Genomic DNA, 18,870 nt, shown 5'->3' on the forward strand with positions numbered 1-18,870 from the left:
CTAATATATATATATATATATATATAGAGCTTATCTTTTTTCTGGCCCAGAAATTAACATGCAAAAGTATTCAGAAATTTATAACATTTTACATCAATACTTCTCTTCTAATCTTACAGATTGATATACATTATTTTTAATTAGTTCACAAAAAATCAAATATTTAATTTTTAATATAATTCAATAGATCGATTTATGAAAAGAAAGTTTATTCCGGAAACAATTGAAAAATTATTGCTAGTTAAATAAACAATTATATGCTACTTAAATTACAAAGATACATTGTATACAATAGATTTACTGAAATTAATTAGTAGAAAGGTACGGTAGATATAAAATACACTGATAACTTAAACTATTCGTTAATAGCGTATTTTCGCAACAGTTTCAAATGGAGATCGATCAACTGGGAGTGCAATCAGACCTTCTAACCCTCCCTCTCCTGTCCGCTATCAATCTTGAATAATAGGTAGAAACGGGGCAAATCGAAAATTTCTTGGCAATGCTCGAGGTTGCCAAAGTTTGCTGATAAGGACGTCAATTAAGGCAGCGCCAAGCTCTAATCGTCGATTTACCAAAAGTTTCCAGCTGTAATTTCTGCGCCATCGCCGACAAGCGAAATTGTAACCCACTTCTCGAAAGGATTTAACCAATCAAATCGATACGCCAGGTCAATTTTTCGAAATTTCCCCTAAATATTTTAATTGTCATTGTTCCTATATATTTGATGGATTATAATTTATTTTTCAGATAACATGAAAAAATAATGAGAATTATAAAAATAAAAGTATCTATTACGATTAATATTAGGTGTAAAAAAAAAGAATCAAAATGAAAAAAAATTGTGAAATTAAAATGAATGAAAAGAAGAGAAAGAAGAATGCAGCAATGAAAGCCAAGGGAAGATTAGCGTATATTTGCAAAACTGAAGTTGAAGAGACAAGATATCCTAGACGAGAGGAAACGAGTTTGAAATTTGTTCTCTTCGTCAATGGGGCAAGGCCAAGCAAATATGAAGAATCCTAGTCAGAGGAAGAGAAAAAGGGGAGGAAGAGGCGAAGACAAATAAGGCGGTCGCGGAAGTAAACGAGCGAGAAAAGAAGTCAATCCGCGCCAGGAATTGGAATGATCGAGCCGTTGGACTTGCCATGGCAACTGCGGACAACAAGCTGTCAGATGATGGGCAAAGTTTTGATCAATAATACCGGCAGTGACTGGTTGCCTGCCGGCAGTTCTCGAGTTCGATATACGGAATCGCGCAAACAGTGATTTTGACTCCAAACAGTCCAAACAACAGCACGTGGCTGCCGAGTTGTAGTAAGGACAGAGGGTGGTGAAAGGATTAAGAGAGGGTGGTTCCGACACGTGACGAAGCGGCGAGCGACGTGTACCAGGCTGAGTCACGGAGGATGGATTTGAGCGATGCGATTTTCGATCGAGAGATGCTAATTCTCGTCCCTGAATTATAAACTCGAGACTCGAGCCGCTAGTCGGCTTAGGACTTAGAAGTGGCACTGACTATACTGATTGCGATACCGACGTTTCAATACGACTATTTCTTGAACAAGTCTGACCTATTAAATATTCGTACGAATATTTTACTACTGTTTGAAATAAAAAAAAAAGCAATGAAACAAAGATTAATATTTGTTATTAATAACAGAATTTTTGTCTCTATCGAAAAAGAAATTACAGAAAAGATTCCTGAACACTTTTAAGCAAAAAGTATTATTTAATAATTGTAGCAACTGAAAAGACCTCCTACATTAAAAAAAAAACTAATATTAAATGATAATAAATAGGTTTTTAGTTATTTTCTCAAAATAATTAAAATACGATTTGAAAATATATTAGAAAAAGTTGCAGAAAGGAAGGTCTTTCTGTTTCAATTGTCAATATTCAATTGACGAAATAGTAAGAAGATAATTACATCAATTCTCCGAATAATTCCTCTATTTTCTATTTCTATTTCAATATCATGCACAAATATATAAGAAAGTAATTATTCGAAAAAACAAATGTTACATGATCAACGCAGAGAACTTTCCTTTTCTTCTTAAGAAAGTCATATTCTCTTTCTAAATTAAAAAAATTTAAAAGTTATTCACATTTTTTTAAATAATGGAATTACCTCAATACTAATAATGAGAAATTCGTTCAGAAAATTAATTTAAATTTATAATAAATATAACAAAAAATTTTGCTTCTTCGCACGATAGCTGTCTCTTCAAAATAAGTAATTTCCGTACCGAAAACAAAACAAAAATATTTCAGACGTATAAATTGAGGAAATAACACGTATATATAATATCGCGATGTTACGTCACCGTGGCCTCGAGGGCAATGTATATGAAGTGAGCGAGGAGTTCGACTACCCTGGTAGCGCTGACAGTGATCGTAATAACGGAGGTTAATGGTACCAGTACAACTATAGTGCTCGTGTGTTGGCTTCTGTTCAAGGAAGGGAAAGAAAGAGAAAGCGAGAAGGAAAGAGTCAATACACCTGTACCCGATAATCGTGTTGGTGAACCGGGCTTGGACTTGGTATACACCGAAGGTTGGTGGAGGGCAATGGATGAGGATAGTCAGTCAGTCGGCGCCCGGTCGTGGCGTCGACAACATTCCTCGGTGGACTCTTTGCTCAAGGACTGAAGAAACTTAAATATATTATATTCATAAAAAAGATCCTTTTCCTTAACTCGACCTGTGCTATTGTCAAGGGGTTGCTGCCTCGTCAATGAACGAATGAATAAATAAGCTCTACCCGAGGAATTCTGAAAATCGTCGAGAAGACGCATCGACAATGCAAGGACAATTATCCGGGGATGTCTAGCGGTAGAAAAGCGACGCGACCTGTCAGGCAGCTGTCGTTACAGCAGCCCGTGCCGCGTCGACAGCACATCAGACGACAGAGATCGGCGGAGGACGATTGCAGCAAGTCTTTGCAGATCTATGCAAATCCGATTGTGCGTGGAAGATTAGGGGCGAATGCGACGGAGAAGCCCAAGGTGCGGCAGTTGAGAAAACTTGCTTCTTAATCGTTGTTTCTTTCATCATCTTTTTTTCAGATATATAGACCTTGTATTTTTACTCAATCGAGGACTCGGTTTTACATTATGTAGTATTGATTTTTAATGTCTCTTTTCATAATCTTAATAAATACACAGAAAGAATGGTTTTGCTTAAGTACTTAAAAATTTAACTATGTAGATACAGATCTGAATATAATTTTATTGGCTCTTCAAATTAATTATCTAGGCTAGAGGACATTTAACCATAATAATGCTGAAAAGTTTTGACGTTCTAACAATCAATTTAAATCTAATCTTACATTATTCATCAAATCAATTTAAGTCTAATCTTACATAATTATTTTGCAGCCAACAAAATTATTTTCAGTAAAAAAATACAAAATTATATGTATCTAGCTAAATTTTTTTTGATGCTTCAGCAAAAGCGTTCTTTTCGTATTTTGCATTGTATACAATCATATTATATCGTACAATTGGCAGGTGCGAGTTGCTTGGGGCGATGATCGTCACGACTGCGACAATCTGGCCCAGGTGGAGGTGGTGGCTCGGCAGATCCCGAGTCGATCTAGACCGACCACAGGTCGATCTGGAAGAAGTTATGTCACCACGGAGAAGGCGTCGATTCTTTACTCGCGGCAGGAGCTTGCCGAGAGATTGCGACTCGCGTGGAAGCATCGGGAACAGAACAAAGCAAACATTGACATTTTCCTGGCACATGGCGTGGCAGTGGAGGAACGTTGCGATTCCCAACTATCGATGTCCATTCCGTCGTCCCCTCTTTTCACGAAGGAGCCTAACAGTATTCGGGATAAAGGAAAGAGTCAGCAAAATCTGGTAGCGCCGAGCAACTTGGGAGATCGAGGGAAGGAAACGCATGAAGATCATGATAAGGGAGATGAAAGATGCGAGACGAAGCTGGAGTCTACGTCTCGATTGATTGAAAATGATTTGTTAACGAAAGAAGATGAGAAAACCGCGGAAAGCGTGGAAAAAGAAGGAAGATATAATGAGGTATACATTTATGCACTACGAGAAAATGTGTATTTAATTTGAATAAATATTTATTTGTCAAATAGCTGATATTGTCTAAAATGTGGAAATATATATATTCATATTTGGTACAAAAAATTTATTTAACGATCATTTTTTTATTGAAAAAAATATATTTATGTAAATATTTAGTAAAAAAAAATTAATAAATTAATAAATTTTTTTCAAAGATAAATAATTTTTTTACGTAGACGAATAATTTTTTCTTATGTTGATAAACAATTATATATTATTTAAAATGATATTTTTCAATGTCATTGGCTGCGTTCAACAAAAAAAAATAATTTTGTAACTCTTGGAAAATTCTTTAATATGATTGGTCTTAGTTTCTTACAAAATCTAAAAATATAAATCAATCATATAAAGAATCTTACAAGAGTTGCAAAGCTGTTTTCTCTGCTAATCGCAGCCATAATCTGTCATAAAAAAAATAATTGGACGGATTACTAATTTTTGTTAGAAACCGGATTTGCTCGATAATGTGAACATTGAAGAGGAGAAGAAAAAGAAGACACGTATAAATATTGATTGCACGAATCTTCATCTTCCAACGACCGATCAGTCGCAGCCATTGATCACTTTTTCATCATTAAAAACGGACAATGCGGATCCGGCAAAGACTAACAGCGATTTCTCGTTGGCGAAGCAGAAACGCGCAAGTTTTCACAGTGGTACTAATCGCGCCTTTCTAGTGCCGATGGTGGAGAAGTCTCCGAAAGGGCCGGAAGCGAAGAGTAAACTCGTACCAGCAAAATCGATCGAGATCAGATGCGCTTCGGCTGATAAGAACATGATGAGATCGCCGATCGACAAGAATGTCATTCTCACGAGGAGTTCGTCCACAGCGAGCCTGGAAAAAGCAAAAAGGACGAATTCCGCACCGCCGCAGAGGCGAAATCTCGCATCCGCAGCGCGTGTACAGGTGAACATCGTGATCGACGCACCAAGTCTCGCCGATGAAGCCACAGATAAGTCGATCGTTTGTGAAAAAATGCAGGATGGAAAAGACACCGTGGAAAAGTACGAGGACTGTGCGATAAAGGTAAGTAATTTTCTGAGATTCTAAGAATCTCGTGTGAATCCCCGGGTCTCTCAGATTCCAGAAAACAGTATCGGATTCGTACACTTCGCGCATCATAAGTCAAAGATCTCTCAAGATAATAAAATGATTAAGTAAATAATCAATATAAAAATTTCAAAAACCCCCTCGGATAAGAACGAAGATAGGTCAGTATGAACTATTCCTAGATATCGCGAGGGGACCGATCGATAAGATCGGCGCCTCTGAAGAGGCGATCGAGAAGCGCGAAGAGGCGTTTTCTTGCCTCAGGTCCGGGCAAGGACGAGGATCGCGGTGGACGAGGGAAGGCTTTCATGGATCCTAAAACGAGCGACGTGGTTACGATGGTGTCGCTGGTTAGTTCGGCTGACAGCGATAGCGACGTGGAGAATTCACCGGGCGATGATAAGCTTATCAATGAATTGCGCAGCAAACTACCCACCACGCCTATCATCAAGACATCCATCAATCCCAATCCCACGACAGCGAGGAAGCCTATCAAGTCAGGTAAAATGTTTCTATTTTATTTTTATATAAATAAAAATATTTTATATGTAAAAATTATACAAGTTCCATACAAAATTATTCACAGGTCTAAGATTCAAATTAACATTTGATTATTGATATTCTTGTAGAGATGCTTATTAGTATAAAAAAACTATTAAATTATTTGTCAATTTGACATATGATATTACTACTCTGGTTCTATTCACGATTGTGTTTTAAGACCAAAAAAAATTTCAGCTGTATATAAATTCACGCAGAAATATTTAAGCACTATATAGATCACTACAAGATCTGCTTCGACCGAAAAATAGGATTTCTTTTATTTAATTAGATTTATTTTCATCGGTCTATTTCAAATTGAAATTGTTCAATAAATAATAATAGCCTTAAGTGCTATTCTTAGAAATATTTTCTTCTATTTCTTTATACCGCTGTTAATCGCGGATAAAATAATCTTTATGGCTTGTCGCGTAAATTAGTATCGCACGATCGCGCGGCTAGATAATGTTCGATAACGTATACGCGTGCGGTAACGAATGAGGCGAAGAGGCGTAGAACTATAATTGAACTGACTAATTAAGAGAGACACGAGACACGCGAACCGCATAGTCGGAATAATTCTGGTCGGTCTATACACTTGCATTTACTTTGCAATCAGCAAAATTCTTAATTTTATGGTTATTAAAAGCGCTTAATTTTTTATTAGTTTGCTTTATTTTACGTAAATATTCTTTTAGCTTCTATTATTTAGGAAATTAATTAATCTTTTAAAAATATCACATTTATTACTGTATGAGAAAAAAGAAGAGAAAAGAAAGTACATAAAAATAATTTTTATAACTTGCGTATTACATAAAAAACTAAAATAAAACAAAAAAATATATATAATACATATAATTCTTTATATATATATATTAAATTTGTAATTTTTTAAATTAATTTTATTAAAAATAAAATAGATATGAGAACAATTTTTATTCCGCATTTTCTATTTATCTTTATATATAAATCAGACTGTCGATTCTACTAATAATGGATCACTCAGAACGGGTCATGCAATTTATGCAATGCATCGTGGAAATATCATACATCATGATTGATAATGTCGGATTAATAAGCCTATCAAGTACGATCAAATTTAGGCTTTTTAAATATTGTAAGTCGAGTCTTGTGTATCGAGTAACCCGGTTTTATCATTGTCCAGAGACTAAGCAAAACGATATCCATCATCTTATTTTCATGGTAAACTGAATGGTATCCGTATATTAAACATTCTTTCTCATCCCAACCTTTCGCTCTAAAAAACTCGACGAGATTATTCGCTAAAAAATTCAACTCATAAGGCGATAAACTAAATCGCTGGGTAGTTTCCTTTCAGAGGGACTCATTCGATGAGGAGCCGACGAAGGAGGAAAAGCGAATAATTAATAACGTTCAACTTCCTCGTTTCGGTCTCGCCGTTAACGTCACTCACGGAAACAACAGTGAGGACGTGGAGGAACAGGACAGCAGGACTGTCATCGATACTGTCATTGCGATACCGACGCTGGCCGTCGAACCTGTGCTAATTCAACAGGATACCGAGAGGATGATACCGGAGGCACCGTTGACTGATCGCGAGAAGAGGTGCCTAGCAGTGCCGATCGGCGATCTGCACGACAAGAAACGGAAACTGCTGCGAACACGCAGCACACCTAGCCGCCCGATGTGAGTAAGATCTTCTTATGTCTTATGTTATACAGTAGAGTCTAATACATCCTCAAGTAAAAAATCGTAAAAAATCAATCATATGATTTAAGAATATATTAGACGAACAATCTCTGTAAAAAAAATTAAATTTGGAAGTATGTTTAATATATTTATACTTCAAATAAACCATATACATATGAAAGTTGTAAATAAGATATTTTCGTTTAATAACACATTTTTATTTTATTCATAATTATTTTTATTTTTAAAAATGAAAATTTAAAAGATTATAAAAACATTTAATTTTTTTTTATAAGTACTTTAAATATTCAAAACAATTTATGCAAAATTTCATAGCGATTTACTGATTAGTTATAAAGATATTGAACAAATAAATACTTTGTTTATTTACTAGGACTAGTTCATGCATTGCAATGTAACTCCATGTAAATAATCTTGAATACATAATGTATACTTATATTTAAAAAATTGAGATTTTTATTTATTTTATAATATATTGTATTTTGATTAGAGCACACATTAAAAAAATACTACTATTTATTAAAGTAACTTTTGATCTCAGATAGTAAACCGTTACAAAATTTGTCGTATTATTTTTAAACGTGATTTAGAATAATCTAAAATTTTTTCATAATTTTGTTATCGTTTTAAAAATATGTATAAATCATCCTTAATGGGCTTTCTACAATAAGTCATTACCTAAGCTTTAAATTTTAAGTTATAAGAAATTGACCAATCATAATTGATTATTTTCCTTACATTCAACTGTGATTGGTTAATTTCTTATAACTTAAGACTTAGATAGATTTCTTATAATTTAAGATTTAAAACTTCGATAATGACTTAATGTAGAAAGCCCATAAATCTTAAGCTATAAGAAATTAATCAATCACAGTTGAATATAAAAACAATAATTGACTGATTATGATTGATTATGATTGATCAATTTCTTACGGCTTAAGACTTAAAGCTTAGATAATGACTTATTGTAGAAAGTCTATCAATTCAACTGTGATTGGTCAATTGTTTATAATCAATTTCTTAAAAAAATTAAGTACTGTTCAGAAAGTAATTTGTTGGACCACATAAATGATTATATAGGAAATTGACATATGATGAACAGTGTTGCAAAAAATTTTGACATTCTAACAAAAAATGTGCATCCTACATCATTTTGATAATTCAACAACATTATTTTCAGATTTGTATCTAGCTAAATTTTTAGATTTTTAGACTTCAGAAAAACTGTTTTTTCCATGTAGTCATGATGTAATAAATATATAACATAGCATTACAACCAACGGCATTGCCGATGTTTCGAATTCTAAAATCACGATATGTATTTCGCTATTCTAGTCCGTCAATCATTACTTAACTTAAGGTTCGGATAACAAAGATTTTATTATTTTAAGAATTATTCCCCTTAGGAATGAAAGCATTATGTAAAATTACAGAAATAATGAAAGTTCGTGAAAGGATAGCAAAAGCAAACAGCCGTGCAAAGAAATTGTTAAATGAAACCCGTTGATTTGCAGTAATCGAGCTATCTTCGTATCTTAATCTATATATAAGGCGTAGAGGGAGAGAGGAAGGATAAAAAGTTCGATTGGCCTACGATTTATGATATTGACGTCAAAAAAATAAAGTGGGGCGTTGTATTAAAAGAAGAAAAGGAGAGGAGGAGAAGGAGGTAGAGAAAGAGGAAGGAGTTAGTTGGTAACGGACTGGTACGACCGTGAATGTTCGCATCCCGCGGATCATGGTACGTCCTTCGATTGGTACCTTCGCCGAACTTCGATCACCATATTCGATATCATCCGCGATATGCGTGTATTGCTTGCTCACAGTTTAGAAAAGATGGTCAGAAATTAATTTTTATTCCTTAATTACCCGTCAAATATTAAATATAATGTATTTAAATAATATACAAATGTTTATAAAGTACTTATAAAATGTTATCACCACTGTATTTAGTTTTGACACTCTAGTAACAGTCAGGTCTGTAACAGTTAAAAAATTATAATTCTATTAGAAAATTATTTTTATTTCACTGTTTATCTTTTTATTACATTTTACACTAGCTTTCCATGTGTTAACTTTATATTACCTGTCTGTAGTAACAGTAAAAAATCATCTATAATATATTTAATGCTTCTTTATAAATTGTATGTTCGACAGTAACAATACTGTATTCGGTAATGGCCCAGGTTGCGGACTAAGTACTGTAAACGTTTTTCTGTCGACATTTACATTAATCACAGACGAATCCGGCTACGTTAGTTTGTACAACGTCATCTTTGGGAGAATCGATGAACGAGACGGACAGTAAATGATACAACAAATTGAGTCCCGGTGTAACGGCCTTCAGTTTCAAGTTGTCCTTTCTGTTCGACAGCATGAGAGATGAATTAGACGCTTCGATTTTGTACAATTTCACTTCGTCCCACTTCACCTCGAAACTATGTGGATGCAACGGTGTCCAAGAACCATAAAAATATTCTCTAATACTTTGCTCTCTTAATCTCTGATTTTCAATTTTCAGTTTATGGATTCTCTTCTTAATTCCAACTTGCGGCAGAAAGACTATTTTCACAAAATGCGGCATATCATTCACTAATTTGTTATAGAGTATTTGATCCGTTACAAGAATCATATCCACTTCGAATATCTGTCCGGCGTACATAAGTAATTTGTAATTTTCTTCGATCCGATTATTTATTCCGAAAGTATTTATAACGACTCCTGACGCTTTGACCTTCTTATTGTTTTGTAATGTATTCGAGTAGATTGCTAAACGTTATAAGTGACACATACAGTGCTAAATTATCCTCTGGATTTTTATCTCCAAAATGAAAAACCAGCGGATTTTGCTGATTGAAACCTTCCATTACGTTATATGGTCGTTCTATCAGCGAAGCACCTACGGTACCAGGAATCGCTATATGTCCTTGATTAATGTCGAGATCAACAAAAATTGCTTTTCTGTCGATTCTAACAGCGTAGTTTAACAGTATTGTACAAAGTGTAGACTTTCCCACATCGCGAGATTCCATGATCATCGTTATTGGACCTCTAGTATCATCCTTTTTCGCTGTCTCTCTCATTTGTTCCAATGCATGGCAATTCAAGTACAGAGACATAAGCGAATTCTTTTTTATAAAATACATGATGTTCGATGTCGCAACGAATTCGAACGTAATGGTACAACCTTGCCAAGTATAAACTATAATAAAGTACACATTAGCGATAAACTCATACTTTTTGTTTTTTATCAATTCCATCCCAAAAATTTCTGCCAGGCCACTCTTTAACTCTAATGTAACTTTTACTCTCTTGCTCTTGTCCTTCATTTTGAATTTAAATTCGTTATTCGAATCCAATTTAAATTCTTTCACCACAGACTTCACCATTTCTTAATTATTTTAGATTAATTATACAGATAAAATTAGGTAAATTTTGTTAGTTCGACGTCGAATTGCGTTTGTTCTAATTCTTTCGTATTTCGCAGTGATGCACGTTTGGGTCACGCCGCGTCGGCTCGGCTAGAGCAACAATGAGATACGTCCGTCCTTGGAGTCTATTTTGTATCTCGAAATGAAGTGAAAATTATAAAAGCGAGCAAATTTACTATTATAGAATATTCAATTTCATTGGTCAATATCTAGTGAATTTGCTCACTTTTGTAATTTTCACTTTATTTTAAGATACTCAATCAATGACCTTCTTGTATTCGGCGAGACGAGCGACACAGTGAGTTGAACACGTGCTCGGACTCAAATGTACTGTGTAATGTGTAATCACTCGCAATGACTGTGTTCAGCAAAGAAATCAGATTTGCAACTGTTATAAATTTCTTTGATATTAATTTGATGATTAATTTTGCCGTTAGTTCTTCACTGCATCTAAATGTATAAACCAATCATATTAAAGAAATTTACATCAATCGCAAAGCTGCTTTCTCTGCTGAACACAGCTAATATTTAATTTTGTGCAAAACGATTAACAAAATTTTATAAATATAAAAATGATAAATAATCAAAATAATAAGATAGTATAAATCTATTCTTTGTGGCTGAAAACTAGGGATGGGGGATATAGATATTTTGAAAGATGATATTTTTTGGACTTTTTCTCGATATTTTATACCGATACTTTCGATATTGACAATGTATTTACATTTGATCGAAAATATCGATCTTTCGATATGACCTATTAAGCACATATAAATAGAGCAAAATTTATTAAACTTCATATTAATTTCCCTATATCTCCAATGTACACAGAACTTAACATTTATCACACAAGGGGCATTTATCACATTAGGGGCATGTTCGGATTTCCATTTCCTGGATATCAATTATGAAACTTTATTCCTAGACATAGAAAGTGAAAAGTGAAAATTTTTATCATTGAAATTAATGGAGAAATTTTTCACTTTTTATTTTCCATCCTCTTTCATGATTGATACCCTGGATGCTCCCCGGATGTCATCCTTGTTGTTTATCGAACGTTAAACAAAAATGACATGATTCCCGAGGAGCACTTAGTTAGTAGGCCTATTCTCACTTCATAACGATAATTTTACTAGCTCGGGATATCGTTGCACAGATATTTTACATGATAAAAAAATTGCGCAACGACGGGGATATAAGGATATTGAACTGTCATTAAATTACAGAATAGACTTATAGGTGTAAATAATCTGAACACGTCTCAGGGCTCATATTCTGTAAATACACGTCTATCGACAGTTGTCGATAACTAATGCCTATTCTACAATAGGATCGCAAGTCGTAAGCCATAAGAAATTAGCCAATCACAGTTGAATATGAAAAAAATAATCGATTTGTTGTAATTTAATTAAGGGAAGAAATACCTTTAGGAGGCTTAAAAAAACGGCAATTTTCAAATATTTTTTAAATAAAAAGTATTTAGCTAATTGTTTCCAAATTTTTTTATGCTACTTTATTTATCTTTTGAGTATGTAAATATACTTTTTTTTTTACAAAATATTAAAAAATACGACTATGATTAGTCGATTTTTTATGACTTAAGACTCTACGATCGCTACGACTTCTATTGTAGACCCCAACGATAGTCACTGGTTATCAGAACACGCCTAAGGATGTATCCGAATGTGTTGTACATGTATAATTTTTTTTAAATTTTGATTGGAGTAGTTTCAAAAAAATCGATAAAATAGTCTCAAAAACGATCTCCAACTGTTATTTTTGCAAAAATATTGATTTTTTATGTATCGATATGCATATTGATATGTCGATATCAGTAATATCGCAAATTATCCAGCCAATATTTTGGTGTATCTACATTACACTGTCAAAATAGAAGCGTATACATATATCTTATTAACTTAAAAAATTTTTTTCTGTCTTTCGGATCAATACAACAGGAGCTATATGTTCCACCAAATTAGCAATTCACATCAGTACTTCTGTTATTTGCGTTACAGCTTCAGTATTTTTTAATATTTTGTAAAAAAAAAATATTATACTATATTTACATACTCAAAAGATAAATAAAGTAGCATAAAAAAATTTGGAAACAATTAGCTAAATACTTTTTTATTTAAAAAATATTTGAAAATTGCCGTTTTTTTAAGCCTCCTAAAGGTATTTCTTCCCTTAATTAAATTACAACAAATTTAATGTATTTATAACTGAAAATTATATTTGTGTACATACATGTTCATGAAATTTAATGCACTTTTCATAAAATTTTATGTGAATTTGCATGAAATTTAATGCATACATTCATTACATTTATGTAATTTAGTTTTCAGTTTAGACCATTTATTGCTTTTCAGTTATAACTACAAGCTTCCGTTACGTATGTTACTAAAATTCATAACGAAATTTCTAAAAGTGTAGGCTTCAACATGCTCCTACCATAATTCCAATGTTCAATGAGTGCATTGGAGTATAAAATATAGCAGCTATGGTAAAAGTTGGAGCATATTGGAGTATGCAATGCGAACAAACTTAATATTTCTGCTCACGATATGTTGCGATATATATATCGATATTTTTTTTTCTGTATCGCTTATCTCTAGGCTGAACTCAGAAACTGATACTAAACTCTGCAATTTATGAATAATATTATACAAAGCGTAATGACAACTAAGCGCAGTTAATTAAGCATAATTACAAATAAAATCCATTTAATAATTAATAAAAACAAAGTCAACAAACGTTTCGGCTCTTTTTTGGGTCATCTTTAGTAAATTAAATATACTAGTTTACTTTAATTAATATCTCGACCTCTCAGTGAAAGACACAAGGGGAAGATACATTCAATCCAAATTGAATCCGCATCGATCACAGTGGTTAAGTACATGGCCAAGTGATTGAGTCTATGAGTTGATTTTATAAAAATAACCAGTTCACGGCACTCAACAAATAAAAACGTTATACAATTGGATTGTGAACTTAACAATAGATAAGAATTGATTCATACGTAACAGATTAGATATGTAGATAAAATTATATTTATTACTTAAAAGTAATTGATTCAGTATTATAGAATATATATAATAGTATTATATATATTTATACAATATATATAATAGTATTACGGCTATTCGAGCCACGTTATCATATGCAAACTTTGTATAAAACAAGTAAATATAAGTCAACAATTATAATTCAAATGTTTCGATCTTTAATGTTGTCATCTTCAGTAATATTAACAAAGAAATTAAAACCCGAACTGATTAAATTGAATATTACATTAAAAATAGCCGAGTGCACAATCATTCCTCTTTGTACATAAATTCTGGCGCGGTTTAAATAGTTCTAATATTATAATATTAAATATATCTAAATTCTCTCTCTTTAGAGCCTTACATCTAGTTAGATACTTTAATTATAAAACTAATTGTACGAAAATTTTTAAACAATGTAGTATAAGTTTGTTTACTTAAGATTGATTACACAAAAATTAAAACAGTAATGTTGAAACAGTGATGTGTTCAGTACTTAATATATTAATGTTGTCACTTCGATGTTCTAAGTTACTATGATAAAATTTGTTATCGATCCGGTTCTCCGCGTAAAAGACAGTCAAGGCATTATTTAAATTAAATATAGATAATAGGCACAATTTATTAAATATAGATAAATATACGTGGTGTAAAAACTGCAATTTATAAGATAGATATACACTCTCTCACAATTTTGTATCTTATAAATCTCTCTCCCCCTCTTTTTCATTCTATTTCTTCGTTTCTCGTTTTGCATTATCAAAATATTTCCGTAATTCTTAAATGTATGTAAATAAATTATTTATTGATAAATGTTATTTTATATACATATAATTTCTTACAAGAAGACACTATTTTCTATTAATATCTTATTTCTTATTATTATTAAACGAATGATTCAAAGAGTATCTTTTGGAAATTTAAAGATTTGCAAAGACGTGAAATTGTTCATAAAAAATTTTTAATATTATATATATATTTTTAATATTATATAAATGGATATAATTAACAGTCAATACGTTAAGGTCAATCTGTCAAAAGTACGCTTGATTAAAAATGTGTTTGAAATGTATAGATTTGTTAATTTAATGACCTTACGATTTTATAATGTAGTATCCTACAATGTAGTTATACGAAAAAGGGAAAGATAAAAGAAAGAAAATATATTTTCAATGTTTGCAGAGTAGCAGAGCAGACGAATAATGTGCTTATGGAGACAAAAGAGCAGAGGATATCTCTCGCGATACCACGAGTTGATCTCGTCGCGATTCCAACTCCATCGATCGACACACCGCTTTCAAAAGTAAAAAAAATTACGCTAAATAAAATTGAAGCAAATTTTATACGCTATAACCACAAACTTCTATGAGCAGATTGTCGATTTCGCCTCTGTTTAAAGACAGCACTAGGCAGAGCCATATTTATATTCACTCACTCTCATATGTATAAATTACACATTACACGGATATTAACGTAGTACTTTCACATAAATTCACGTGATACTTACAGGCAGGACATGAATACATACGCGTATGAACTAAAACAAGGACAGCTCGAAATCAGCTTCATCTCTTTTTATCATATTGAATCAGTCTAATTATAAAAGTCTGTGGATATAACATATCGTAGAACAATTTTATCAATAATGTCATATTTGTCAATAATATTATTACTATTACTGCTATTACTATTATCATTATTATCATTATTATTATTATTATTATTATTATTATTATTATGCTGTGTGCTTTTGTTTTTAATGTGATATGTTTTCGGCGTAGATACAGCAATTTCCTAAAGAGACGATACCGGTAAAAGAGACGCCACCAGAGGTGATACTTCCTTCGGAGCCACAGTTTCAAACGATCAAGGAAAAAGAATGCTGGCATCTTTACAGGCGGATGTGTGATAAGGGTGTGTGCGTGTCCTTTGACACAGTTCTAAGGTAACGGATAATTATTGTTCAAATCGAGAAAAATCTAATTAATAAAAACGTCTAATCAATAAATCTAATTTAATAAGGTTTAAAAAAAACATTAGAAAAATTACCGTATAATATACTCTCTAAAACTTTTAGAATAAATTTCACTCTAAAGGATAAAATCTCACTCTTAAAAATTGAAAATTGAGCCAATCTTTTTCAAGACCTCAATTTGCACTCTTTAGAGTGAGAGTCCACTTCAAAGAACTTAGAAAATATGTGGCATTGTTCATGAAACAATTTATCTCAAGGTATATTTAAGAATTTTAGAAGAACATCTTCTATAAAATAGAACGATCCGATTTTTAGGTCGGTATACAATAACATCGTAAGAAATTGACCAATCATACACATCACATTCGATTATGATCAATTTCTCACGATTTATTTATGATTTACGATCCTATTATATAGAATCATCTTTAGAGAGAGAGAGAGAGAGAGAGAGAGAGAGAGAGAGAGAGAGAGAGAGAGAGAGAACATAGAATTCATTTATATTTAATGCTTGCAATTTGTACATACATATGCGTGACTAGAAAAATGTATATTTCAGAGGCATGCTAACACCGACGGAGTATCGACTGCGACAGAAGGAATGTTCACAGGATTTGCAATGAGATGTTAAATTGTTTTTTTTTATTGTTTGTAGATACTTTTTTAATGGACCGATCATCGTTGTTTTTTAAGAATCGAATTGATGGTTCGGAAACGATATGCACATATATGTGATTTATATATGCAATTTATTACAATTAATAAATTACATATATCTCTATCATATATTATATAATTCACATATATGATTTATTATTTTTAATTGTTAACATTTATTTTTTTTTTTAATTGTTAACGTTATTAGTTTTTAATTGTTAACATTTTATTTATTTATGTAATTTATATACATAGAATAAGGTACGAAAGATTATGAGATAGCCGTAAATTATTAAATATTATTATCAAGACCGAAATAAATAACGCGTTGATAATAATAATTAATAATAACAATAAATTAGACACACACGGTAAAGTCACAGGCACAAAACCGAATTACCTGATATTAGAATGGTTCCTATTAAGCCGTAAATAAAATCCTACTGCCTTTTTCTCGATCCTTTTATATTCCCGAATTATTTTTGAATTATTTTTTAAATCATTTCCGATAATATCCGATTTGATATCGGAACATTTTAACGCATTTTCAAGTGCAGTAATACTTATAGAGCCACAAAATCTGTTCTTTTAATTGTACTATGTCACACTTTTCGCACCAAGAATATGTAGATATATGCATATGTAGATATAGCCATTAAAGAGAGAAGCAAAAAAGAGATAAAAAGTGCAATTAAAGAGAACAGATCCTTTTCTTATTTTTTTTCTACAGAATTGAATATTTTTCTTCGTATGTCTAAATGCGTATGTATATTCATGTATCCATACATTAAAATAATATACTATGCGTCTGTATGTCCAAACGCAAGTTATTAAGTTAAATCATTGAACCTATCGAAATTGAGAGTTTTGAACATCGACTCGACTGTAGCCAAAGTTAGATATATTTAAATAAATTCAAATATCTAAATAAGTATAATTAGTATAATAAGTTGAATATTTAAATAAAGCCGGAGGCACACCGGATGCTTGTTTTCCTACTGAATTGCTAGGGTAATTGTCTCTATTATAATGTATCTTTTAGCTAATTTGCCTATTACTGAATTAATTAATTATTAAATATTGTAGCATTGATTTTATCTGCTTGCAATATCGGTTTTTTAATTATTTCTTTTTCTTATAATATTTCTTTAATCTAAAAAATGTTAATGCTTTATAATGTTTTTGATAAAAATAAAAAAACATTTTTGTCCCTACTAGTGAGTTCTCCAAGTGGCGACGGCCCTATTAATATGCCCCCAATTTGTGTGCCTATTCGCATTTGACTCATTTTAACATATAGTTACTAAAACAGGTAAATAAATTTACGAGTGAGCTAATTGTTTAAGTTAATATTACATAAATCATTATTTCAATTATACTTATTAATTCAACATAACACACATTCATAACACAATTCTCAGCTCCAATACAGGACACTAATAGGGACAAGTTTGTGGTACGTATTACTGGATTCACATTTTTCATATCTTTCAAAAAATGTTTAAAATACTTTAATAATTAAAAAATAAAATATTTTTGGTATCGTTAAAAAATAAAATATTTTTTTTTATTTATTCGTGCTTTCTTTGTGGCTTATTGAAATACAAAAGAATATTAATAGGGACAGGCACAGTAATAGAAACAGTTTCTATTCTAGCTGGATTAGAATTTTGCCACCGTATTGGATGCGGTACTGACAGTACCAGCATCTCAGATAATACGATGACAAGAATCTAATTCAGTTAGCAATCCAGCAGAAAAATAAGCATTATGTGCCACCGACTTAAGTTAGTAGTCGCTTATACAACACTGACGTTATCAATAACCGATGCTTACCAGCCAAAGCAAATTTAAGTTTCCTTCTCCTTCCGTTCCTCTTCCTTCGTCTCTTTTCGTTATCTCTTCTAAGACACAAAGACAATCGCGAAGTCTGTCCATAAAATTGCTGTCCTTCGAACCGCGTTATTGCAAATTTAAAAATTAAATAGCAGCGGAGGGAAAGCGCGAATCATTGAAAACGCGAGAAACGCACGTGTCTGTGAATTCAGAGCCGTGAAATTAGCGCGAAAATTGGGATGCGATCGATCGATTAATCGAGCAGTAAGAAAAAGAAAGAATTGATCTAAAAGAAATCTATTCTATAATATGCTCTTTGTTTCTTATTTCTTGTTTTTTTACCTTTTGCTTCTTTCTCTTTTGCAACCGTTTTGTCGACAATTGTATTTCTTACTACGTATTTCTTGTTCTCGTTAATTTTTATCTTGGGCTATATAAAAACTGGGTAAGAAGTAAAAAGACCAGTTGTAAAAAAATAGCAAAAAACAAGAAACAGGAAACAAAAAGCACATTGTAGAACAGCCAATCTCTTAATCTTTTTTTT

At 32.1% G+C, this 18,870-nt stretch overlaps 2 protein-coding genes and 1 pseudogene across 6 annotated transcripts in view; 1 reads left to right on the forward strand and 2 right to left on the reverse strand.

Moving 5' to 3' along the window:
- Positions 1–18,870, reverse strand: part of LOC105145731 (uncharacterized) — a 47,931-nt gene that overhangs the window by 10,351 nt on the left and 18,710 nt on the right. The window lies entirely within an intron of this gene.
- On the forward strand, positions 42–17,704 carry LOC105145458 (uncharacterized). 2 transcript variants are annotated; one of them, XM_087413681.1, is made up of 8 exons: positions 42–3,008; positions 3,513–4,043; positions 4,543–5,124; positions 5,331–5,649; positions 7,017–7,356; positions 15,041–15,161; positions 15,646–15,803; positions 16,393–17,704. In XM_087413681.1, the coding sequence occupies exons 1-8, from the start codon at positions 2,826–2,828 to the stop codon at positions 16,454–16,456; spliced, it is 2,298 nt and encodes a 765-aa protein (XP_087269807.1). In that variant the 5' UTR covers positions 42–2,825; the 3' UTR covers positions 16,457–17,704. The 2 variants fall into 2 exon arrangements, with proteins under 2 accessions (XP_087269807.1, XP_011053298.1); XM_011054996.2 differs by having other exon boundaries at positions 43–3,008; positions 15,640–15,803.
- LOC147907442 (protein CLP1 homolog pseudogene) lies at positions 7,922–11,083 on the reverse strand (annotated as a pseudogene).

The sequence above is a fragment of the Acromyrmex echinatior genome, chromosome 14 (assembly GCF_024713525.1).
Source record: "Acromyrmex echinatior isolate Ae372 chromosome 14, ASM2471352v2, whole genome shotgun sequence".
NCBI lineage: Eukaryota > Metazoa > Arthropoda > Insecta > Hymenoptera > Formicidae > Acromyrmex > Acromyrmex echinatior.

Bases quoted from the DNA above. Each gene is read 5' to 3' on its own strand.
- LOC105145458 (XM_011054996.2), top strand. From the start codon at position 2,826: ATGTCTAGCGGTAGAAAAGCGACGCGACCTGTCAGGCAGCTGTCGTTA. The intron at 4,044-4,542 runs GTATACATTTAT...AATTTTTGTTAG, and splicing joins AAGAAGGAAGATATAATGAG to AAACCGGATTTGCTCGATAA. The intron at 15,162-15,639 runs GTAAAAAAAATT...TTTTCGGCGTAG, and splicing joins TCGACACACCGCTTTCAAAA to ATACAGCAATTTCCTAAAGA.